This window comes from Panulirus ornatus, chromosome 3 (assembly GCF_036320965.1).
Source record: "Panulirus ornatus isolate Po-2019 chromosome 3, ASM3632096v1, whole genome shotgun sequence".
NCBI classification, from domain to species: Eukaryota; Metazoa; Arthropoda; class Malacostraca; order Decapoda; family Palinuridae; genus Panulirus; species Panulirus ornatus.
In genome coordinates, this window is record NC_092226.1 from 32,256,075 (window position 1) to 32,284,047 (window position 27,973).

General features: G+C 44.1%; 1 protein-coding gene across 1 annotated transcript in view; it reads right to left on the minus strand.

The window, feature by feature from the left end:
- The window catches only part of LOC139761949 (uncharacterized), a 67,485-nt gene extending 40,761 nt beyond the window's left edge, over positions 1 to 26,724 (minus strand). Inside the window, exons 1-2 of the mRNA XM_071686660.1 lie at positions 25,471 to 26,724; positions 16,743 to 17,201 (exon numbers count right to left, since the gene is read on the minus strand). Coding sequence (XP_071542761.1) covers positions 16,743 to 17,201; positions 25,471 to 25,744 — 733 coding nt within the window. The 5' untranslated portion in view covers positions 25,745 to 26,724. The remainder of the gene's footprint in view (positions 1 to 16,742; positions 17,202 to 25,470) is intronic.
- Between the last annotated feature and the right edge of the window lie 1,249 nt (positions 26,725 to 27,973).

Below are 27,973 nucleotides of genomic sequence, written 5' to 3' on the forward strand. Positions count from 1 at the left end.
ATTCGACCCATGACTGACGTGGGTGTCTCACATTCGACCCATGACTGACGTGGTGTCTCACATTCGACCCATGACTGACGTGGGTGTCTCACATTCGACCCATGACTGACGTGGGTGTCTCACATTCGACCCATGACTGACGTGGGTGTCTCACATTCGACCCATGACTGACGTGGTGTCTCACATTCGACCCATGACTGACGTGGTGTCTCACATTCGACCCATGACTGACGTGGTGTCTCACATTCGACCCATGACTGACGTGGGTGTCTCACATTCGACCCATGACTGACGTGGGTGTCTCACATTCGACCCATGACTGACGTGGGTGTCTCACATTCGACCCATGACTGACGTGGGTGTCTCACATTCGACCCATGACTGACGTGGGTGTCTCACATTCGACCCATGACTGACGTGGTGTCTCACATTCGACCCATGACTGACGTGGGTGTCTCACATTCGACCCATGACTGACGTGGTGTCTCACATTCGACCCATGACTGACGTGGGTGTCTCACATTCGACCCATGACTGACGTGGGTGTCTCACATTCGACCCATGACTGACGTGGGTGTCTCACATTCGACCCATGACTGACGTGGGTGTCTCACATTCGACCCATGACTGACGTGGGTGTCTCACATTCGACCCATGACTGACGTGGGTGTCTCACATTCGACCCATGACTGACGTGGTGTCTCACATTCGACCCATGACTGACGTGGGTGTCTCACATTCGACCCATGACTGACGTGGTGTCTCACATTCGACCCATGACTGACGTGGGTGTCTCACATTCGACCCATGACTGACGTGGGTGTCTCACATTCGACCCATGACTGACGTGGGTGTCTCACATTCGACCCATGACTGACGTGGTGTCTCACATTCGACCCATGACTGACGTGGTGTCTCACATTCGACCCATGACTGACGTGGTGTCTCACATTCGACCCATGACTGACGTGGTGTCTCACATTCGACCCATGACTGACGTGGGTGTCTCACATTCGACCCATGACTGACGTGGGTGTCTCACATTCGACCCATGACTGACGTGGGTGTCTCACATTCGACCCATGACTGACGTGGGTGTCTCACATTCGACCCATGACTGACGTGGGTGTCTCACATTCGACCCATGACTGACGTGGGTGTCTCACATTCGACCCATGACTGACGTGGGTGTCTCACATTCGACCCATGACTGACGTGGGTGTCTCACATTCGACCCATGACTGACGTGGTGTCTCACATTCGACCCATGACTGACGTGGGTGTCTCACATTCGACCCATGACTGACGTGGGTGTCTCACATTCGACCCATGACTGACGTGGGTGTCTCACATTCGACCCATGACTGACGTGGGCGTCTCACATTCGACCCATGACTGACGTGGGTGTCTCACATTCGACCCATGACTGACGTGGGTGTCTCACATTCGACCCATGACTGACGTGGGTGTCTCACATTCGACCCATGACTGACGTGGTGTCTCACATTCGACCCATGACTGACGTGGGTGTCTCACATTCGACCCATGACTGACGTGGTGTCTCACATTCGACCCATGACTGACGTGGGTGTCTCACATTCGACCCATGACTGACGTGGGTGTCTCACATTCGACCCATGACTGACGTGGGTGTCTCACATTCGACCCATGACTGACGTGGGTGTCTCACATTCGACCCATGACTGACGTGGGTGTCTCACATTCGACCCATGACTGACGTGGTGTCTCACATTCGACCCATGACTGACGTGGTGTCTCACATTCGACCCATGACTGACGTGGGTGTCTCACATTCGACCCATGACTGACGTGGGTGTCTCAAATTCGACCCAAGACTGACGTGGGTGTCTCACATTCGACCCATGACTGACGTGGGCGTCTCACATTCGACCCAAGACTGACATGGGTGTCTCAAATTCGACCCAAGACTGACATGGGTGTCTCACATTCGACCCATGACTGACGTGGGTGTCTCACATTCGACCCATAACTGACGTGGGTGTCTCACATTCGACCCATGACTGACGTGGGTGTCTCACATCAAGCAAACGAGGGCCAATGTCAAGGAAGCTCTCGGTATCCTGCGGATGCTTTCCCATATGTCACCGTGGGTAGGACGCATGAGCTCCTGCGGCTATACTGAACGTTAGTCTGTATCAAACTGGACACATGAATGTGAAGCACAGTCGTCGGCATCACCCACAGTTCTCAAGATGTTGGATCCAGTCCACAACGAAGCTCTGAGGATCTGCACTGAAGGATTTCGATCTACCCCGGTGCATTCCTTCTACAGAGAGAGCGGAGGACAACCGTCATGACTGCATCGATGTAATGGAACAGATTTACTACACCAAGTGACCGAGAAATCCTGAACCACCAAGGTAAGTTGCGTTGATCGACCTTTGATCGAATGGGCAGTTCTCTGGTGGGAGAACGAGAGACAGACTTTAGCATAAGTCCGTTTGATTCTCTGCCTATAATGTCCTCAGCTGCTAACGTGGCAGATAACCTTGAATACCCACACCCCACCATGAAACAAAACTAGTATAGCCACATTCCAAGGATTTGATTGCAGTAGGGAGGAGGAAAGGCAGTGTAGATGAAGCAATAAAAGGGATACCTTGAGCACAGTTGAAAGCACGAAGTTCAGCGGAAATATTTACCGATGGCGTGGGCGATGCTGCGCAGTAGGAAGACCTTGGTGGCAGCCTGTCTCGCGCCGCTCTCGTTTTCACTGCTGAGCTTTGCGCCACATTATCCGCAGTTAAGATGACTAGAGAGTTGAAAAGCCACAACACTTGTCATACATTCTGATTCTCGCAGTGCACTGCAAGCCGTTCAAAAACCGAAGTCATCACACTTGATGATGAGAGAAGTCCAAGACTGGCTTGCATTGCTCGCCGTCCACAATAAGCCACTGTCTCATTTTAGCATCCACGGGGATGAACGAGCAGGCCAAGGTGGCTGCAAGTCACTGCTCTGACGTCCTTTTTCCCCTCCATGGCGGGAGTGTGAAGCCCTAGATGAGAAGATGCCCGTGCAAGAACTGGAGGCTCGAATGGAGATAGACCAGAAACAACTGACTGCGAGAGATAGATGAAGACATCGGCAGCTCGCTGACGAATGTTTACTTCATCCAACAGATAGAAGCGGTTTAGCAAGGCTGAGGATCAGACACACAAGCTTAACTCACAGAAGACCAACCTTCACAGAGCCACAGATATCTGTAGTGGATATGTTTGCGGTATTCGAAGCATCACTGAAAAAGTCTTCACTCCTCGTGAGCATACTGGGAGAAAACTGTGATACATCCAGTCAGATTGGTCTGCCCAGGGAAACCAATATACGAAACAAGATACAGTGTATCTCTACTGTATTATGTTATCATTAATGAAAATATTGGTCTATGATTAGGTAATTATTTCGTTTTATTTTGAAAAGAAAATACTAACGAGACAGATAATCTTGAATACTCGATCAGTTTCTTACTTTTACAATTTCCAAAATTGTAGAAGCTTTCCTTAGCTCTCACCTTCTTAAGGAGAATCCTATCTACGTTTTGTAGATCGGCAGTATAGCTTTCGACCTCTCCTGCGTGTCTCACCTCCGTTCTGGTAGTGGTCCTCGACACCTCCCAAGCATTTGATGACGCGTGATACAAATCTATGCTTCATAACCTTCCTTAACTGACTTTTCTTCTCTATCTCTCCCCTTACTCTAGTGCACATGTTCCTTTCCGGTCATTCCATTGTGGTAGTTGCCGATGGAGGAACTTCTATCTCAGCCACACTGTGGAATCAAGGCCATCCACCCTAACTGCTCTTGTGATATCATATCCCGTCAGTCCTCAGAGTTCTTCTGTCCTAACACGAACGCTTTTCTTTTCTCCATGAAGGCTCGCCTTTCCTCAGCCTCCGACATTATTGACTCACATGTCGACAGTGTCACTTTACATTCCTGGACTCACTTTCCTTCCCCATCCTCAATCTCACTTTCCCCCCCCCCCCCTAATAATGGAAAATTTTCTTCCCTTAACCTCGCTTTGTGCAGCATCTCCTACTAAGGATACAGTAACCTTCTTCAGCTGAACAGTGCCAAACGTAATTCTCAAGTTGTTTCTCATTGCAAATCTGACCCGGTTTTTTACCATAAAATTTCAAAGCACTACCTTATATTCCCGTAATAATATTAACATGTTAGGCGCAACGTTTTCTTTCCTCCACTTTATCCTGGAAAACCCCGGACTATGAATATCACAAAATGTGCTTCCCAAAGGTTTGAGGTGATGTATAGGCGTTGCCAGTACTTTAAATCTACAAAGGTCTCATTCACCTCTACATGGAGTACTCCAGTACAATCAGGTGTGGCTTTCCCTCTCAAGTTTCTTTAGGCAACTGGTAGTCAAAAAGTCGTATTTCTTACTTGCTCTTATCTTTTCTCTCTTCAACACCCCTCTCCGTCTACCGTAACACTGCTTCTCTGTGCTACAAGTGTCATCTCAGGGGCCACCCTCGAGGGTTGCCCGAGTAAGCTCCATCCCCGAAGACCTGGACCCGTAGCACGCGATTAATCGGCTACTATTTTTCCCCACAGTTTGTGAGTGGAGACCAGCCACACGAGGATGAGCCGTTATGGTACCTCGTGTCCTGAATACAATGAAGCTGTGGAATTTTCTTCCTCCTCCTCTAATGTCTTCCAGTCTACCTATAACTTTTCCTATGATAAGATTCGGGTCTACAACCACACGCACTTTGCTATCTCTTTCGATAAACTGATTCCAAACTTTCTAAACGACATAGCTTCGAGTGGGACATATTTTTGCTTTGCTCTGCTGAAAAATACTATATCCGTGTTATATATAAATATATATATATATATATATATATATATATATATATATATATATATATATATATATATATATATATACGGAGGGATGACGTGGTGGGGAAGATGAGATAGTGAGAGTAGGTGGAAGGGAGAGGGTGGCACCGCGGGGGAGGAGAGTAGTGAGGTGAGTGAGACGGAATGGCGAAGAGGAATAAGGGAGAGGCGAGAGGGGAGCAGGCGAGGGGATGATAATAGATGGGGAGAGGCGGTGCAGGGAGGAGAGTGCGCGCGCGCGCGTATGTGTGTGTGTGCGAGAGAGAGAGAGAGAGAGAGAGAGAGAGAGAGAGAGAGAGAGAGAGAGAGGTGGGGAGGGGGTACGGAGGGAGGAAGAGAGAGGGTCAATTTGCCTCCGTCAGGGGTTTGTTTAGACGGCGGCTTACTAAATAAACCCACCACCGGCCGGCCCGCTGACCGTCGCCCCTCCCTACCTCGACCCACCTCCCCTCCCACAACCCCTTCCAAGCCACACACCCCCCCCCCCCCCCAAGAATGCCTAGTATTTCACTAAACAAACCCCTCACACCTTCACGGACCCGCGATATAACGAACCCTACGAAGAAAAGGATATCACATTATACCGAAGTGAGTCAAGAAAAAAAATAATTTCGTGCCATAATAACGAACGTAACGGATGAAATTCAAGTTCGTCCGCGATGACTCCCGTTAATACGACCCGTCTCTATAACGAAAATTTGCGTAAAGAAAATCATTGTTTGTAACGAATTCATAATCGGACAATTCACAACTTTGGCTATAACGAACTCTATATAAATAAATCACATTAGACAACCTCTTTTATAACGAACTCTACGAATTTTCGCTCTAGAAATTCAGGATTTATCAAACTTGCCAACACACACTAATGTAGGCTCAAGCTGTGACGAAATCTGTATCGAACTTCGAACTGTAAACTTTATAACAACACCAAACTTGTAACGTTTAACCCTTTTAACCCTCCCGTAACGATCATCCAAATGGACTTGATAAAGGAAGTAACGCGTTACATCAACTCTTGGTAAAGGAAGTAACGCATCACATTAACACTTGATAAACGGAAGTAACGCGTTACATTAACTCTTATAAAGGAAGTACCACGACATTAACTTTTGGTAAAGGAAGTAACACATTAACCCTTAGTAAAGGAAGTAACGCGTTACATCAACCCTTGGTAAAGGACGTAACGTGTTACATTAACCCTTGGTAAAGGAAGTAACGCGTTACATTAACCCTTGGTAAAGGAAGTAACGCGTCACATTGACTCTTGGTAAAGGAAGTAATGCGTTACATTAACGCTTGGTAAAGGAAGTAACACGTTACATTAACTCTTGGTACAGGAAGTAAAGCGTTACATTACCTCTTGGTAAAGGAAGTAACGTGTTACATTAACTTCTTGATAAAGGAGGTAACGCGTTACATCAACTCTTGGTATAGAAAGTAACAAGTTACATTAACTCTTGGTAAAGGAAGTAACAAATTACATTAATCCTTGATAAAGGAAGTAAAGCGTTACATTAACTCTTATAAAGGAAGTAACACGTTACATTAACTCTTGGTGAAGGAAGTAATGCGTTACATTAACACTTGATAACGGAAGTAACGTGTTACATTAACTCTTATAAAGGAAGTAACACGGTACATTAATTTTTCGTAAAGGAAATCACACATTACATTAACCCTTAGTAAAATAAGTAACGCGTTACATTAACCCTTGGTAAAGGAAGTAACGCGTTACATTAACCCTTGGTGAAGGAAGTAACACGTTACATTAACCCTTGGCAAAGGAAGTAACGCGTTACATTAACCATAATAAAAGAAGTAACGCGTTCCATGAACTCTTGGTGAAGGAAGTAACACATTACATTAACCCTTAGTAAAGGAAGTAACGCGTTACATTAACCCTTGGTAAAGGAAGAAACGCGTTACATTAACCCTTGGTAAAGGAAGTAACGCGTTACATGAATTCTTGGCAAAAGTAACGCGTTACATTAACTCTTGGTATAGGAAGTAACACGTTACATTAACTTTTGATAACGGAAGTAATGCGTTACATTAACTAACGGAAGTAACCCGTTACATCAACTAACGGAAGTAACGCGTTACATTAATTCTATGATAAACTTTGCTTTGTGTGACGGACTCACAGAGGTCAAAAGGTTAAATACGAACCTCAGAGATCAAACAAGTTTATGACGAAATTCGGAAAGAAAACGTACTGTAATGAACCCCTGGAGAGAAAACATATCGAGGACTTTAGAAAACACACACGATGGTGAACTTTAGAAAAACACACAATGACGAATTTTACATGAAAAACGCCTCATAACGAATTTTTTTTATAAAATACAGTATAACGAATTATCTAAAGAAAGAAAATACAGTTGCGAACTTTAGAAAGAAAACGCCCCATGACGAACTTAATAAAAACATATCAAACTTTAGGAAGAAAATACCCTCAACTGAACAGTAAAAAATAAAATATAGCGAATTAAATTTAGTAAGGTGGGAAATTCGATAGTAATATTGAGAATTATGATAAATTACAACTGGGAAGGTAAGCGAGGTTTACTTATGTAAAGTTACTTATGCTAGCACTGTCTACCATAACTTAGGTTACGTCTCGTTAGCTCAGCTGAGGTAAGAGCAGGTTAGAATGAGTTTAGATGGAACTGTACACATGAAAAAAAAGAAACTTTCCTTAACTTTCATTAAACAATTGAGAGTCATTTAACCCTTCACTCTATATCTATGCGTCCCTCGCAATGTTGCAAGAAACAGACGAAACATTGTATGACCAGTGAGCAAAAAAATTTGTAATAAACAAGATTCTGACACAGTGGGAGATTTCAACATACCGGTATCTATATGGGGAGAATCTCTATCCAGAAGCTCCGGGCGTGGACTCTACCGACATTTGCAAGACAGTGACCTAAGCCAATGAGCGAGAAATCTACCCCCTGCGCGAATACATTACATTCATTTCTAACTATGAATGAAGATCTCGCTGCCAGTGTTGAAGCTGCAGCTAAGTTTGATAAAAGTGATCAGCGACGTATTACTTTTGAGGTCGCTTTCAACACTGCATATGGGTCAACCTAACGGTCGAGAATAAATACCTGATTTTAAACGTGCGAATTTTAATGATCTTCGTATCGCTCTTGACATGCAGACCTGAGATGATATGGTCGATGAAAATGACACGATTGGAAAAGCTTCATAAAGACATTCAAAGCAGTAGAGGGAACATACGTGCTAATGTATAGTAAACGGTCTATTTCTAAAACGAAACCAAGGTGGTGGAACGGTGACTTAAAGAAGTAACTTGTCTAACAAAGTAGCTCATAAGAAACTTAGAGAATCCAATAATTAATTGGACAGAATAAGTTATGTAAATCTGCGTAGAGAAAGTAAGAGAGTTATACTACAAAATAAACGTCTATATGAAACGTATGATGCTGAAACTAGCAAAAGAAACACTAGAGTATTACAGTTATGTTAAAAGAGTCATTACCCAGTCAATAGATCTAATGATTACAGAAAACGGTGACTTGGTTCAAGACAGCGAAACCAGCTGTATTAACGATCAAGGGCACAACCCACATCCCGGATGCAGTTCAGTGATAACAGAGAAACGTTCTTCAACAAACTGACATAAAAGCCGAGGACAAACTTTCAGCAATAAACAGAATGAAAATAAATGAAACTGCAGTCCCTCATAAGTTGTATCCAAGAACAATGAGGCGAAAAATAATGAGATAGATAAGCCTCGACTGCCCTTTTCAATGAGTCACTTGCTACGGGAAAAGTTCCAGATGAATGGAAGTCTGCCGATGTAACATCGATATTCAAAAAAGGTAATAAGGTATTGCCCAGAAACTATTGTCCAATTACCTAAACGTCTTCGGTTGGAAAACTTATGGAAACCATCACTCAAGACATATTTGTACACCATTTAGAGGACCACCACTTAATAAACGATTCTCTACATGGTGGTCGACGAAAACGCTCATGTCTGATAAATCCGCTTAATTTATGATATAATCAACATATAAGACGAAAGTAAAGCAGGTGATGTTATCTATCTAGACTTACAGAAATGCTTTCGATAAGGTTCCACGTCAAAAGTTAACAGCAAAAATTTAATCACATGACAATGATGAGTTGTACTTTGTGAACGGGAAGTTGGTTAACTGTCCGTAAACAGAGTTGTGATTCATATGGTCAAGCCTCAGACTGGTTAGACGTAACAAGTGGAGTGCCACAAGGATCAATCTTGGGACCGGTTCTGTTTCTTATATCAATGATATTGATAACGGATTCCATTGCAAAATATCAAAATTCGCTGATGATGATACAAAGCTGAGAAATAAATCTACGAATGAATTTGAACGTCTACAGCTTCAAACTGACGTAAACAAACTGATGAACTGGGCTCATATGAGGCAAATGATTTAACATACCGATGGTTGCAAGGTTTTACATATTGGTGGTAAAAACGAAAAGCAACAGTATGAATTCTGATGAGCTACAGAAGGTGAATGAGGATAAGGAATTGGGCGTAATAATCTTTGGTAACTAAAACCAGGCAAGCACTACACAAAAGCGGTGAAAAGAGCGAACAAAATTCTTGGGTTCATACATAGTAAAAGCCCTCGAATTCATGTCTTGGGTAATCACACTTACTCTTTAGAATTCAGTGGTTCGTCCACATTTTCAATATTGTGTTCCGTTGCGGTTTCCCTACTTCAAAAAAATGACAGAGAAAGTACAGAGTCGTGCTATCAAGTAGATCCCCAGACCAACAAATCCTGCGAGATCAAATTAAACGACTTGAATCAATCTAGCTTCGAAAACAGAAGGTTCAGAGGTGATCGAATACAAGTACTCAAAATGATCAAACGGCTTTGACAATCTTGATCTATCGAGTTACTTAAGACTTGATCCGTCTGATTTTATTCGTAGCAAAGGTTACAAACTCGTGGGCAAACGGTTTACCTCGAATGAGGCGAAGTAATTTTTCTTAACATGATTGCTAATATACGAAAAACGATTTGTCAATTAAAGTGGTTGAAAGCAGTACTTCAGATACGTTTAAGAATACACTTAATAAGTACTTCGCTTCAAGTCCACGACTTACAATATTTGCAATTCCTTAGTCATAATGATAAAATGCAGGATATTCTTACTGAGTTATTATCTGTACACCTTCTATTACCACAGTAATCTGCGAGTTTCTGATATCTTCCACTGTCACAAACAGCCTCGAAAGGACCCGATGGTCCTTGCTGTTTGAATTCCTTCATATTCCTTTATTTTTGTTTTTAGTACATACATGTCGTTTGCTGCGTCCCGCCTTTCATGTAAAAGTGTCTGACCGAAAAGTTTTCAAATTCATATTTTTTTTATCTATATTTCACAATAGATGAAGGAATTAGACAATAATGAAAACGAACAGCAGTTAGATAAGAACCTGTTGAAAGAGAACTAGAGGGATACAAGCGAAGCTACCTATGCAATCTCCAACTTTATAAGGGGAAAAAAATAGCTTTCATTAGGGCCTGGGAATAAACTGCCATGTTATATATAGGGATATAAGCAAACCCTTCCGCAAAGTGTAGATGACCGGCCTCCAGCATCAACAGATAGAGCTATGCATACCAGATATCATCACCGTGTAACTTCCATAACCAAAGTGCCACAGCAACAACCACGGACATGGCAATATTACCACTGTCTGTCGGGGCCCCACAAGGCACCGCTCCGTCGCCAACGCTATTTATACACGACAGATTTCTCACCTCCAGCAGGGAACATGAACGTGGACGTATTTTAAGCAGACGACGCCACGAAAATAATCGTCTCCAGCAGCACACTCCCCAAACAGACCAACCGCGAACAAGTGGAGGTGTCCGAACTCACTACTACAAAACAGAGGGATGAATAAAAAGCAAACATATTTACAGGCTTACTACTGTGATACCAGGAAAAGTGCCATGACAGAGAGCAAACGGATAATACACAAGAAAAGCAGTAATAGAACAGACCATATACTCATGTCACGAGATTTACTAGTATACCATTTGGACGAGAGTCGCTCAAGGTAAAGTAACCTAGAACAAGATTCAGGCGCCTGTCGGAGAAGCAAATCCACACCTGGTGAAGGCTACGTCTGTCTACACGAAGCAACCTCCCTAATCCCCATGCGAGATCATGCTACAGATTGTATGGAGTAAGACGCTGCGACTCTTCGTTGATGGAGAATGCTCAAACGCTAAAAATGCAGGACTGGCTCATGTTTGAGAAAAGTGGCACAAAACCTATGACAGACCTGAAGACGATGAAGAGACAAATTAAAGACATATCCAAGATCTTGACAACAGCATAAACATGGAACCCGCTTCGTTCCCACGAAGCTTCAAAGTTCAGACAGAAACACTTGTCATTCACTGATATACACAATAAACAGCTGCTTGATTATTTCTTTACTGAATCAACACACAGCATCACCACTAACACAAACGCCGCTTCCCGCGTTAACGAGTTAGCGCTAGGAACAAACGAAAAGAGGCAATATCCGCTCAGTCTCTAGCTGTCATGTGTAATGCACCGAAAACACAACGCCCTATCCACATCCAGACCCCAAAGACCTTTCCATGGTTTATCCCAGGCGTTTCAAATACCTTGGATCAGTCCACTGACAGCAGGTTGACCCCCGTATGCCACATCGTTCCAATTCACTCTATTCCTTGCTCACAGATGCTTCCATTGTTCTATTCCCTGCCATGTCCACTCCCAGGTATCTAAACCACTTCAAGTCCTAAAATTTTTTCTCCATTCAAGTTCACACCCTAACTAACCTGTCACTAAACCCTGCTAATCCTAATAACCTTGTCTTATTCATATTACTCTCAATTTTCTCCTTTCACACACTCTTCCAAACTCCATCACCAAAATCTGCAGTTTCTCACTCGAATCTGCCACCAGTGCTGTATCATCAGCAAATAATACTGACTCACTTCCTAGGCCCTCTCATCCCCAACAACTTGCACACTCGCCCCTTTCTTCAAGAATCTCGCATTTACCTCCCTCATCATCCCACCCATAAACAAAGTGAAAAACCATGGTGACATCACACACCCTGCTGCAGACCAAACTCCACTTGGAACCAATCACTATCCTTTCATCCTACTCGCACACAAGCTTTACGCCCATGATAAACTTTTCACTGCTTCTAGCAGTAAACCATATCTTTTCTACAGTTTCCTATACAACCTTTCAGACTTCTAGAAACTGTCTGCATTTTGTGATCACAATTTGCGTAACGGGGAGAGAGTTTTACACTCGTGTTGCCCCCGCCTTTTAACCATTGCTTATGGACCATTTCTGTACTCCTGTGTATGCACAGACACACACACAAACCTTAGCCAGAACAAGGTACCCTGCATGTGTGTGTGTGTGTGTGTGTGTGTGTGTGTGTGTGTGTGTGTGTGTGTGTGTGATTACTATTTCTGTTTACTATTTGCGTGTCACAAGGCGAGAGTTTTATACCTGTGTTGGCCCGTCTCTTAACCTTGTATATATATAGCATGTCTTTACTGCTCTGTGTGTTGTACAGCCCCTTTGCCTATGCTAGATGTGTGTGTGTGTGTGTGTGTGTGTTTCCATACAAAGCTTTTTTAATACGAATACAAATATTGTCAAATGAAAAAAAAAAAAAAAAACAGCGCCAAGTTTTTCTCGAAACAATACCTTTCATCAGGAAACATTAGCCTGTATGTGGTGAGGCCAGCCCGGCGCCTTCACCACCCAACGAATTTCGCTCGTTTTCTATGAAAGATATTTCAAGAACGGTACCGAGAGCCTCGCTTGTGAAAACGAAACAATACATTATACATAAGTACTTTATATTATCCCTGGGGATAGGGGATTAAGAATACTTCCCACGTATTCCCTGCGTGTCGTAGAAGGCGACTAAAAGGGGAGGGAGCGGGGGGCTGGAAATCCTCCGCTCTCGTTTTTTTTTAATTTTCGAAAAGAAGGAACAGAGGGGGCCAGGTGAGGATATTCCAAAAAAGGCCCAGTCCTCTGTTCTTAACGCTACCTCGCTAACGCGGGAAATGGCGAATAGTTTGAAAGAAAAAAGATATATATATATATCCTAGCCAAGCCAGGTACCCATTTTATAGACCAACCCCTATGGGAAGTGAACAGCTGGATTGACCTGTGCATCGACTGACGCAATTAGGATTCGAACCTATGCGCTCCACTCCGGCCAACCCGTGATTACTCCATGGTCAGCAATGCTAACCGCTACACCGCGAAGGTCCATATGATTAGCAAGTGCTTTCAGTGTGGGAGTCATCGACCCTCACCTTAGCTTCCTTATAGAACCTGCCTCCCGCACCCACCTCAATAGCCCTCCCCCTTCGGCACTCTACCAGCATTACCGGACACCGGTTCCGGACGTTAACGGTACTACTGGTCAGTGGCTTCGGTAATTTACCGGTTATACCGGTCAACGTCTCTGAGCTTCACCGACATCACTGGCCATTGGCTTTACCGGACACTGGCTCCGGTATTTAACTGGTATTACCGGTCACTGACCTCGATGCCGTATGGGTGCTACCAGTTACCGGCTCAGGTACTTTACCGGTATAACCAGTTACCGGATGCGGTATTTTACCGGTATTATCAGTCACCAGCTCAGGAACTTTCACTGAAGAAGACCAGTAAATTCATTTCAAAAAACGACTCGCCTCTCTAAGCTTTACAATTTTCTGTGGTGAAAATATAAAGACTAAGCTAAATAATTCAACCAGGGATCTATACAAGTTGAGAGGTAATTCTTTGAACCATCATTTTTTCTAATTTCAACTCTCACCGAATACTGTGAGTAATAATGGCATTCATTAGGTCAATAATTTGTGGGAAGTGTAAGCGTAATTCTGATATAATGATCATCATTTAACAATCTAACAACGCTATATAACAGTTGTGGTTATCGCATTTAGCGACTGATAGCGAATGATGAATAGCAAGTGAATAGTAAGGTCATACGAAAAGCATCAGTGAAGAAATGAGCCAAGTATATCGAAATGTATATTTGCGATATGTAACTATGAACATCTATACACTGTCTCAGCTCTTCAGGTTTCATCGATGTTTGCAGGTTTTCAGTGCAGTTATAGAGAAGTATGATTGTCAACAAATTTATATAAACAATTAGAACTAAGGTTTTGTATGTCGCTTTCGCGGGATGTCATGACTCGTCCCCCACCAATATATCCCGTGGAGCGACCTTGATCCGTACGGTGAGACGTAAACAGTGGCGTGCTGCAGGGATCAGTCTTGGGACCGAGACTCTTTCTCACAGTATATTAATCATCAAAATGACACTGGGCTTCATTGTACGAATCAAAATTCGCAGACAATATCAAACTGGAAAATTAATTCAGAGCAGACTCTGAACGTTTACAGCCACAACGTGACTTAGACAAAAAACAAACAAAAAAAAAAAATGGGTTGACTGGACTCATAGGCGACAAACGAATTCATATATCGTTAAGCGTAACATATTGCATATCGGTAACGAAAACGAGAAGGCAAGCTACAGTATGAATTCTGTTGAGCTACAAAAGCTGAATTAGGAGGAGGAGGAGGATGACTGAGTTTAGTGTAATAACGTCTGAGATCCTAAAACTAAGTAAGCAGAGCAGAGAAGCGCTGAAGAAGCGGAGTAAAAGAGTCTGGGTTTCATGGGAAAGGCATCTGAACTCATGTTTATGGAATTAATCTTTAAAACGCTAGAGTTCAGTGGTGCGTCCCCAAGCTGATAACTGTATTCAGTTTTTGATTAACCAGCTTGAAAAAAAATAGGATGTGTAAAACACTGAGGAACCAAGATGATTCCCGACTGTGAAGCAAATCCTGAGAGCCGACTAGACGACTTAAACTAATTTAGCTTAGAGAAGAGGTTGCCAGGTGCTTTAATTCAGGTATTCGAAATCATTTACGACTTTGATAATATCGGATTAAGCAATGACTTAAGGATAAGTTTGTTAAACTTCACTCGTAGGAACCGAGACAAACTCGCATGTGATCATTTTACTTTGAATGAAGCATTTTGTCCTCAACAGGAACGTTAATGTACGTAATAATTTCCCAGGTAGGTTAGGTCAAAGCAGCATCATGGATACGCTTGAAAGCAGACTTGAGATATACAATGCTTCAAATCAACTTCCAATATTATTTGCACCTCCTCACTAACATATGACGTTAACAGAAATTTCTCCAGAGATCATCTGTTTACTTTTCTCTCTCATAAGACACTGTTCTCTATGTCTGTTAACTCTTTTATTACCACAAACAGCCTCGAACAACCCAATGATCTATTTGGATTCTCAAAAAAGCATTCGATAAAGTTCCCCATCTAGCAAACGTTGATTCACATGGTATAGATGAGGTTGTACTTTGTTGGTTAGGAAAGTGGTTGACTGTCGGTAAGTAGAGAGCAGTAATCGGTGACCTAGACTCTGAAAGGTGAGACGCAACAAGTGGTGTGCCACAAGGATCTGTCTTGGGACCGTTTCTCTTCTTTCTTTCATATTTCAGTTTTGATGATCGGCTTCATTATGAAATATCTACAATCGCACTTCACACTAAGCTGGGAAAGAAGTATACAACAGAGGCTGAACGTCTACAGCTTCAAACGTACACAGACAAATTGAGTAGTGGCAAATGAATTTTGATATCGATAACCTCAAAGTTTTATACAGCGGCTGTAAAAACAAGACGGATGGCTCTAGTAAGAATTCTGTTGAGCTACAATACATAAATGAGGAAAATGGCTTGCGAGTAATAATCTTTGTGACCTAGAGACAAGCAGTGCACAGAAACAAGCAGTAAAAAAGGACGAGCAAAATTATTGGATTCACAGGAAGAACTTTCGAATCTAAGTCGAAGAAAGAACTCCTCACACTGAACAATTCACTGGCGTGTCCCCATCTTGCATACTATGTTAAACTTTGGTAACCCTACATCAAAAAATAGAAAAGCCTTAATGTAGTGTACAGCATCGAGGTACAGAGATGGCTCTCGCGATGAGAAATAGATCCTACGAGAGGCTAGTAACCAACTTGAATATGTTTAGCTTAGAAAAGATAAGGTTAAGAGGATTACAAAATTATCACAGCTTATGTAGGCGGCTCCTTCAGGCTTGATTCGTCTGTGTTCACACAAAGTAATGAATACAAACTAGATACAAGGAGAGGGTTGGCAGCAGTACCAAAGATACGTTTAAGAAGAAATGTGATATGTACTTCACTTTTAGTCCATGAATGACATTTTCTGCGTCTCTTTAAGTACTTGAAAAAATTGGCAGGTCATTATCTTTGAAGCTAGTGAGTAACTTTCAACTCATTCTAGCATCTCTCACTACCACAGACAGCCTCGAAAGGACCCAGCAGTGTCTCGGTGTTTGAATTCCTTTGAATTATGGAGGAATTTATGATAATGATTATACAACTAGTAGCCTTCAGCGACCATGTTATTACTGGAAACGGATAATCTGCTGAGTACTTATGACGAGCCTGGATGTTGGAGGTTTGTATATTATATATATATATATATATATATATATATATATATATATATATATTATATATAGACAGACGGAGAGAGAGAGAGAGAGAGAGAGAGAGAGAGAGAGAGAGAGAGAGAGAGAGAGAGAGAGAGAGAGAGAGAGAGAGAGAGAGAGAGAGAGAGAGAGACCCATACAAATGGACAGAAAAAATGACTTGTGATCAGACTAGTGTTAACGTGTGGCTGTAACTTACTTTTGTCGCCGTCATCCTTATGGCTGGAGAGGGAGGTGAGGTGAGCCTCGGGGAAGGGAGGGCAGAGGGAGCTCAGTTGCTGCACGTGGGGGGAAGTCAGTGGAGGGTGGAGCGACGCCCCCGTCAAGGAACTGTTGGAGGAGGGAGTGTTGGAGGACGAGATGGACGTAGAGGGAGACCCTCCGACGCCAACAAGACTACCCCCTCCTCCACCTCCAACTTGAACTGTATTGTCAACTCCTCCTCCACCTCCTCCTCCTCCACCACCACCTCCACCACCACTATCTCCTCCTCCACCTCCGTCTCCTCCTCCACTCTCGATATACGTCGTCTCCTCCTTGATATAGTCCTCCTGCTTGACGTACTTCGGGTAGTTGTCCTTGTACTTGAAGAACTTGTCGTAGTCGTCCTTCATGCTCTCCTCCTCCTTCACGACGACCCCCTCGCCCATAATGTAATCTGTAAACATCAAGGATCACCACACAGTCACCAAGGTATAGTCAAGGGGTCAGTGGACACGTGACTGTCATTCATTTCAGCTTATCTTTCACGCAGTCTTTTCAAGTCCCTGTTGTACACTCCCTCCTCACACAGGCCTCATTCATTCCTCTCGTCACAGCAGGCTTTCACACGAACCATTCCATCGTTCACCCAAACTCTCTCCCTTGCTGTTCCTCTCTGTCACGTATAATGCATTATGATGAGAGGTAGCGTAGCCGCGTCAACCGTATATACTTAGGATAGAAGATAAGCCTTGACCTGCTGACAGTTCTATCTGTCGAGGGAAAGTCTCACCAATGACGTCACTCACACTGATGACGTCAGTAACTCGCTGATAACGCCACTGACTCACTGATGCATTACGGGCCAAGCCAGTGGCGCTGGCGACTCACCGATATACTACCAGCGAATCAATGGAACTGACTCACCCATTACTCTAACCTCCAACACACACACACACACACACACACACACACACACACACACACGGAGTGCCCTAAGAACATAACTGGCACCAGAATTGGCCAAGAAAATGAATCTCTTAAAATCCTCTACAAGCAATTCATCTGCTCCACTCTACATCACACCCTCACCTGCCTGGTCGTTTAGCCTCTCGAAAGTAAACATAAAGGTACAAACCACACAAAACAGAGCACTCAGAACAATTACCGGTTGCTCTGCAAACCACAAGCATTCAACACCCATCACAGAGAAACGGAGATCCTCCCAGTGGAATCCCACCTCAATATGTTCGGAATTCAGTTCTCTGTAATGACACCAGACCCTTCCCACGCGAGCCACTCCATAACTAACCACCAACCCCCTACGTAGGGGTAAAAAAGCCTCACGCTTCAACAGTCTATATTCAGAGACTCCCATCCTCAGCATAAACATTGCTGACGTAATACAAACACGCTGAAATGATCCAGCAAGCAACCCCAACACAGTTTTAAACACACACACACACACACACACACATATATATATATATATATATATATATATATATATATATATATATATATATATATATAGAGGTGTTATAGAACTTCGCCTGCTCGGCGATACACCGCGAGGGAAAAATCAACCTCTGGCGAGGCTGTATCATTTGGAGTACAGCATCGTCGGAGAATTCATTTCAAAGGAGTTTACATTTCCCTGCCACTGGCAGTAGCGCGTAGCTTTGGGCTGCAGGAGTCTGCAGAAAGGTCCTTGACTCAAGATCTCTCTCACGGAAATTCTCTTTGGGTCATTATAGGTAAATGAGATGGTAGAGGATGTGTGGATCAGGTGTTTGCTTTGAAGAATGTATGTGAGAAATACTTAGAAAAGCAAATGGATTTGTATGTAGCATTTATGGATCTGGAGAAGGCATATGATAGAGTTGATAGAGATGCTCTGTGGAAGGTATTAAGAATATATGGTGTGGGAGGCAAGTTGTTAGAAGCAGTGAAAAGTTTTTATCGAGGATGTAAGGCATGTGTACGTGTAGGAAGAGAGGAAAGTGATTGGTTCTCAGTGAATGTAGGTTTGCGGCAGGGGTGTGTGATGTCTCCATGGTTGTTTAATTTGTTTATGGATGGGGTTGTTAGGGAGGTAAATGCAAGAGTTTTGGAAAGAGGGGCAAGTATGAAGTCTGTTGGGGATGAGAGAGCTTGGGAAGTGAGTCAGTTGTTGTTCGCTGATGATACAGCGCTGGTGGCGGATTCATGTGAGAAACTGCAGAAGCTGGTGACGGAGTTTGGTAAAGTGTGTGGAAGAAGAAAGTTAAGAGTAAATGTCAATAAGAGCAAGGTTATTAGGTACAGTAGGGTTGAGGGTCAAGTCAATTGGGAGGTGAGTTTGAATGGTGAGAGGCTGGAGGAAGTGAAGTGTTTTAGATATCTGGGAGTGGATCTGTCAGCGGATGGAACCATGGAAGCGGAAGTGGATCATAGGGTGGGGGAGGGGGCGAAAATTTTGGGAGCCTTGAAAAATGTGTGGAAGTCGAGAACATTATCCCGGAAAGCAAAAATGGGTATGTTTGAAGGAATAGTAGTTCCAACAATGTTGTATGGTTGCGAGGCGTGGGCTATGGATAGAGTTGTGCGCAGGAGGATGGATGTGCTGGAAATGAGATGTTTGAGGACAATGTGTGGTGTGAGGTGGTTTGATCGAGTAAGCAACGTAAGGGTAAGAGAGATGTGTGGAAATAAAAAGAGCGTGGTTGAGAGAGCAGAAGAGGGTGTTTTGAAATGGTTTGGGCACATGGAGAGAATGAGTGAGGAAAGATTGACCAAGAGGATATATGTGTCGGAGGTGGAGGGAACGAGGAGAAGAGGGAGACCAAATTGGAGGTGGAAAGATGGAGTGAAAAGGATTTTGTGTGATCGGGGCCTGAACATGCAGGAGGGTGAAAGGAGGGCAAGGAATAGAGTGAATTGGAGCGATGTGGTATACAGGGGTTGACGTGCTGTCAGTGGATTGAATCAAGGCATGTGAAGCGTCTGGGGTAAACCATGGAAGGCTGTGTAGGTATGTATATTTGCGTGTGTGGACGTGTGTATGTACATGTGTATGGGGGGGGTTGGGCCATTTCTTTCGTCTGTTTCCTTGCGCTACCTCGCAAACGCGGGAGACAGCGACAAAGTATAAAAAAAAAAAAAAAAAAAAAAAAAATATATATATATATATATATATATATATATATATATATATATATATATATATATATATATATATACACACACACACGAACAAAGTGCATATGAACGCGCACCTTCATAGAACGTACACACCTCCAACAACCAGGATCGAACCCGGGACCCCTGTGCCACTGGCGGATGCAAAGGGGTCCCGGGTTCGATCCTTGCTGTTGGAGGTTTGTATATATATATATATATGTATATATATATATATATACATATATATATATATATATATATATATATATATATATATATATATATATATATTTTTTTTTTTTTTTTTTTTTTTTTTTTTTTTTAGACTTTGTCGCTGTCTCCCGCGTTTGCGAGGTAGCGCAAGGAAACAGACGAAAGAAATGGCCCAACCCCCCCCATACACATGTACATACACACGTCCACACACGCAAATATACATACCTACACAGCTTTCCATGGTTTACCCCGGACGCTTCACATGCCTTGATTCAATCCACTGACAGCACGTCAACCCCTGTATACCACATCGCTCCAATTCACTCTATTCCTTGCCCTCCTTTCACCCTCCTGCATGTTCAGGCCCCGATCACACAAAATCCTTTTCACTCCATCTTTCCACCTCCAATTTGGTCTCCCTCTTCTCCTCGTTCCCTCCACCTCCGACACATATATCCTCTTGGTCAATCTTTCCTCACTCATTCTCTCCATGTGCCCAAACCATTTCAAAACACCCTCTTCTGCTCTCTCAACCACGCTCTTTTTATTTCCACACATCTCTCTTACCCTTACGTTACTTACTCGATCAAACCACCTCACACCACACATTGTCCTCAAACATCTCATTTCCAGCACATCCATCCTCCTGCGCACAACTCTATCCATAGCCCACGCCTCGCAACCATACAACATTGTTGGAACTACTATTCCTTCAAACATATCCATTTTTGCTTTCCGGGATAATGTTCTCGACTTCCACACATTTTTCAAGGCTCCCAAAATTTTCGCCCCCTCCCCCACCCTATGATCCACTTCCGCTTCCATGGTTCCATCCGCTGACAGATCCACTCCCAGATATCTAAAACACTTCACTTCCTCCAGTTTTTCACCATTCAAACTCACCTCCCAATTGACACACATATATATATATATATATATATATATATATATATATATATATATATATATATATATAATTTTTCCTTGTATAATAATCCCAGGACCTCTTGTAAGGGGATCTTTCAACTTCAAATCTGCGCTCTACTCAGTAGCAGGGAAAGAATGGACTCCTTTGAAATTACTTCTCTGACGAAACTGTGACTTACCCGCAGCGTAGCCACATATGATGGGTCAAGTCGTGCAATATCTTTATATATATATATATATATATATATATATATATATATATATATATATATATATATATATATAGTGTATATATAGTGTATATATAGTATATATATATATAGTATATATAGTGTATATATAGTGTTTCTAACAATGTAATAGGGGTGCGAGGCATGAGTTATAGAGTTGTGCGAAGGATGGTGGATGTGCTGGAAATGAGATGCTTGAGGACAATATGTGGCGTGAGGTGGTTTGATCGAGTAAGCAATGAAAGGGTAAGAGAGATGTGTGGTAATAAAAAGAGTGTGGTTGAGAGAGCAAAAGAGGATGTATTGAAATGGTTTGGTCACAAAGAGAGGAAAGATTGACAAAGAGGATATATGTCAGAGGTAGAGGGAACGAGAAGTGGAAGACCAAATTGGAGGTGGAAGGATGGAGTGAAAAAGATTTTGAGCGATCGGGGCCTGAAAATGCAGAAGGGTGAAAGGTGTGCAAGGAATAGAGTGAATTGGAACGATGTGGTATACCGGGGTCGACGTGCTGTCAATGGACTGAACCAGGGCATGTGAAGCGTCTGGGGTAAACCATGGAAAGTTTTGTGGGCCTGGATGTGGAAAGGGAGCTGTGGTTTCGGTGCATTATACATGACAGCTAGAGACTGAGTGTAAACGAATGTGGCCTTTGTTGTCTTTTCCTAGCGCTACCTCGCGCGCACGCGGTGAGGAGAGGAGGGGGGTGCCATTTCATGTGTGGCGGGGTGGCGATGAGAATGGCAAGATTTTGCCAAAAAGGTAGGGCGAGCGAGTAGTGCTCACTGCTCACTACAGGAAGATCTGGAGCTACGAAGAACGAGTCATGTTGCTTAACGCGTCAAGCATTAAGTGTACGAAGGAGAGACTGTATGTTGGGGGACCGAACGCCAGCATCACGCGTGGGGGGTCAGGCAAAAGAGAAAGGATATTAACCTGGGGCAAAGGAGTGAAAGTCGACAGCCGCTGAAGTGCTGACTCAAAGCGCAGTTCTCACTAACACACACACACACACACACACACACACACACACACACACACGTTACCACAAATGGGTAACAAAATTCATTCTTGGGAAATGGAAACTAATGAAGACATGAAGATGCTTTAACTGACCGGTCGACGGTGAGTCAGTACTGAGGTCAGGGGAAGCCAGTCACTTGAGTCACGGCGAAGAGCGAGACCTGAAGCTGTCGAACTGGTCAGAAGAAGTGGACGTGGACACGCTCGCTGAGGGAGGCGAAGCGGCCGAAAGAAATCCTGGCCAGTGTTAAAATTGCCTCCCAAGTACTACTACATGCATTGTGAGGTGATTAGGGAGATTTACACGACGCACGTTCAACGCTACACGACGTACGTTCATCGCTACACGACGTACGTTCAACGCTACATGACGTATGTTCAACGCTACACGACGTACGTTCATCGCTACACGGCGTACGTTCAACGCTACACGACGCACGTTCAACGCTACACGACCCACGTTCAACGCTACAAGACGTACGTTCAGCGCTACACGACGTACGTTCCAACCTACACAACGTACATTCGACGCTACTACATTCAGTGCTACACGACGTACAATCAACGCTACACGACGTACAGGCAACGCTACACGACGTAGATTCAACGCTACACGACGTACATGCGAAGCTACACGACGTAACATTCCACGCTATAAGACATCCGTTCGACGCTACAAGACGTACGTTCTACGCTACGCTGGAGCGTATCAGTACCGGCTGGCCTCCTCACCTGAGCAGCCACACAACTGCAGGAGAGCTACAGAGAAGGGAGGGGAAACACTCATCCTACCCACACTGGAATCAGGAAGGATACGAGACGACGAGAACTTCACACAAGTCATGACTGGTCCTCATGACATGAACACGGAACAGTTCCTCTGGAGGCAGAAGCGAACCCAGACCAAGAAGGCGAGGATGAAAGTGAGGCACGGTGGGATGTGTGGCCTTCAGGAAGGGAAGCATGGCCTTCTGCAAGAGAAGGATGGCCTTCATGAAGGGAAGGATGGCCTTCATGAAGGGAAGGATGGCCTTCATGAAGGGAAGTATGGCCTTCATGAAGGGAAGTATGGCCTTCATGAAGGGAAGTATGGCCTTCATGACGGGACGTATGGCCTTCATGAAGGGAAGTATGGCCTTCGTGAAGGAAAGTATGGCTTTCATGAAGGGAAGTATGGCTTCAGGAAGAAAAGGATGGCCTTCAGAAAGGGAAGGGTGGCCTTCAGGAAGAGAGGTATGGTCTTCAGGAAGAGAGGCATGGTCTCCAGGAAGAGAGGTATGGTCTTCAGGAAGGGAAGGATGGCCTTCAGGAAGGGAAGGATGGCCTTCAGAAAGGAAAGGATAGCCTTCAGGAAGGGAAGAGTGGCCTTCTGGAACAGAAAGGTGGACACGTGAAATAAGCTACGCTTAGTGGAGGTAAATGCAACTACTTGTTTGATAAAAGTATAAATGCAAGGGTAAGGAGCACGGTTCCAGGAATGCACGGTGGTATGGATTAACAAATACGTCACAAAAAAACGAACTCACACTCCGACACACACACACACACATCTCCATGGTGCAGCGGTTAGCGTTACTGACCGTCACGCATCCTCAGGCTTCCCTGGATCAAACTTTTATAGGTTCGAAACCTTCTCAAGATAATCAGTCCACAGTCCATACAGCTGTTCATCCTCCCCTTAAGGGCTGGTCGATAAATTAGGTACCTGGGATAAGCTAGGGTGTGTGTGTGTGTGTGTGTGTGTAAAGGGGTTCAAATCCCGGACAATGCAGTCGTCTGGCGTAAATTGGGGTGTATATATGTGTATGTATATATCAAGAAATTGTATATATATATATATATATATATATATATATATATATATATATATATATATATATATATATATATATATATATATATCAAAACCCGGGGTAACACAAGTATAAAATTCTCACACCATAATACATAACAAAAAATTGTAATCACAGGAGCACACACACACGCACACACATACAAGTATGTATGCATATCCTACTCACACACACCTGCCTTTTAACCCTCCTAAACACACACATACACACCCACGGACACGTCTCCTCCCTTTCCCCTCCACCTAACATATACAAACACCACAAAAATGATCACTGTCGTATCAATTCACAAACATTGTGTTATCTTTCCTATCACTGCTGTTGTCGTTTGTAGCACTGCATGTGTTCGCAGTGACCCTAATTTAGTGCTTAACCTAACCGCAGCTAAACCTGGACAAGAACCAGAGAATGTGGTAAACATTCATTACTTCAGTGTCGTGTATAAAAAATGTACAAGAAATCAACACATTTCCCTGCTGAATGGAATACTGAACTAACATTTTCTATGCATTCATCTTTAAGAGTACAGCTTTTTCTTTTGAATTTCAACGGTACTGACAAACATAGTAGTGATAGCCGTCAATGTTTAAAGTTAATCCGTATATATAATCATGGTTATGATCATGTTTAATCGTTATGATCACGCATGCCTGTCATCATCATCATTCCCATTACAGTGTCATTACTAGTCACAAGAGGATGAGGAGTTATTGTTATAAATTATCGCTTTTTAAATTCGGTTACTGCTGCTTTGTTAAGGGATTGATAATCATAGTAATAACGCTGATAATGAAAATATTAGTAATATTAATAATAATAATAAAATAATAATTAATAATAATTAATAATAATAATAATAATCATAATAATAATAATAATATGATAAAAGATAATTCCCGAAACCACTCGACAATTACCACTTCTAATAATAATAATGATGATTACAGCACTAAGATAATTACAACTAACAGTTCTTGGTAGACTAATCAGTTTTGCTCACACATCTCGAGGAAGCAGGAAGGCGAGGTAGGACGCTTAGTACACACACAACAGAAGCTCGTTGGAGTATATCTTCCAGCTCGGGTTAAGGCGCGACGCAACCGGGGATTAATGAATTCCTTCACGATCATATATGCCTATCTAAAATGAGGGTAGTTTATCGTACTGGTGCTAAGCGATCTAAAATGAGGGTAGTTTATCGTACTGGTGCTAAGCGATCTAAAATGAGGGTAGTTTATCGTACTGGTGCTAAGCGAAGTCGTTTTACAGACAGTATACAGAGAGCACAAGCACAACGGGATATACTCAGTCATACCATGTTGCTGGTGTGGAGGGAAGGCGTCCATGATATCGGTGGGTCCTACGTCGCCCATGGTGGGCGGGTCGCCCATGTGGGCGGCCTCGGCCATGCTGGGGTCATGCAGGTGGCTCTCGGAAAGGTGGGCTTCATCCCAGAAGGGGGGCACCCACACAGAGGGGTCCACCCCTATTGTGCCGCCCTCCAGGTACTCCCTCCCGCCGCTCAGGTAGCTGCCCATCAGGCCGCCCATACCGCCCGCCGTGGGTGGCATGCCGCCCGACATCATCATAGTGTGGAGGTGTTGGGGCGTGGGGTTGTGGCGGTAGTCGTCCAGGTGTTGGGGCGTGGAGTTGTGACGGTAGTCGTCCAGGTGTTGGGGCGTCGTGGAGCTGTGGCGGTAGTCGTTCAGATGTTGGGGCGTGGGGAGGTGGCCGTAGTCGTTCAGGTGTTGGGGCGTCGTGGCGTTGTGGCCGTAGTCGTCCAGGTGTTGGGGCGTCGTGGCGTTGTGGCAGTAGTCGTCCAGGTGATGGTCGTGGCTGCCCCGGCGGGAGGAGTATAGGCGCAGTTCGGCCAGGCTCGCGGCAACACTAGGCAGGCTCAGAAGGAATGACCTACAGTGGCGGGCGTGTATAGGGGCTCTCCCTCACTGACCTCCCCTGGGGTAATGTTCCCTGAGGCAAGTCCTGCAACACATCATATGAGTCACCATCACAGCCCTAGTAATGCCGCGCGGGAGGGACTGGCCAAGTGCGAGTCTGCAGGAGTCCCCAGGTAATGAGGGGTCCTTGAGGAAGGAGGGCGTGGGAGCGAGAGGGCCCCAGACGTCACCCCGGGGCGAAGTATCCCCCTCACTGTCTCAAGTGAGGAACGAAGAGGCAACCAAGTGAGCCTCTACAGGTAGCTAGTCATGTCTCAACTGGTCTTTAGTCATGCCTCTCTGGGCCTGGAGGGTGGACACGCGATGGCAGCGCTGCGACTCAGACACTCTAGCATCACTCGAGAGGCGCGCTCTTCAGACGCTTCAAGTCCTACTTCAGTCCGCCTGGCCCTTGAGGAGTTGACGCTCGCGTCACTCCGATCCCCAGCTCGATCGTTCCCCCAGTCGTGTCCTTCCTCACGTCGGCGCACTAGCAGTTCCCGCCTCGCCACTGTCACCAGTCTAGACACACGCGCGGGAGAAACACAACGGCCGAAAAAAAACTTTTGAGTACAAGGTGAGGGTGTTGGAGGAGGTGGCTGACCGGTTGTAGCCCGAAGAGTAATGTGGTGTCGAGGGGAAAGACAGGGAGACGTGGGTGCCTGGAGCGCGGGGCGGGGCCTCCACGCCAAGGGGGGTGGAGTTAACGAACTGGTAGGCGGAGCTTGAACGTTGGTGTGGCTTTTGTTCAGCGTGTGGGCGGAGCCTCGCCCCACACACACACACACTGGTACAGTTCTTTTGTTTTAGTTTTTTTTGTTATGCTGATCAAGCCTAAGAAGGACATGTGCAAGTTTGTTTGCTGTTCAGTATTTCCTGTAGAGATTTTCCTCAGTTGTCTTATGGTCATGATAGCATGATATTAAGAGGTAATCGACATCTGAATCAGGTATCTACATATAAGTACAATACAATACTGGTACTCTATTACATGGTTGCCAGTCTCCAGGAACTGCAGGAGAACCAGCGTATAAATACCAGGGTTAATAACACGGACATCTCAGTATAACCTAACTCTGTAATATTCAGTTATTCACAGCAAAACCACATTTCCTCATTCATTCCTTTGACGGCCAAAGAGTTGTGACAAAGTTGAACGTATGGTTTAATAAGTTCTATGTATAATGCTTCTCCCATCACATCCCCTGCTGCTGATGATGCCACTATTGCAAATGTTTACGATTCTGAGGTGAAACGATACAGGCCAAAGTTAACTCCTCCCGACAGACCATGGGGGAAAAAAAATACCTTGGTGGCGAAAAGGGTATGGTAAGATCTCGCATTTTCATCGACAAATTGAAAAGTCATTTTCACTTGTTATAAAAATGACACACACACACACACACACCCCCCGTCACCGAGACCTCCTCCCACCCTACGTACCTCTACCCCTTCCAACCAGGGATCGTCACACACACACACACACACACCCGTCACCGAGACCTCCTCCCACCCTACGTACCTCTACCCCTTCCAACCAGGGATCGTACAGGTATAAGAACAGACCCGTACCTACCGCTGTGAACGTCAAAAAAAGTCCATGAACAAATGCATAATTATGCAAGTGAACATTTTCGTTTTCTGTTAATCAAGCTATGTGGTATGTTAACTGCTGTAATACTGTAACTATTCATCACTTAATGTTTCAGTCAAGCTCATTGTGTATAAAACATATAATTGACTCTGTACACAGCCATGTATATCTGCCACCCTGCCTATCTAAATGTACCTCTCCAATGTACTTATCCAAAGAGTGGAAATATTCAGCCCACCCTAATCATAAACTCTTGCATGATTACTTAATTAGAAACTATCATGACC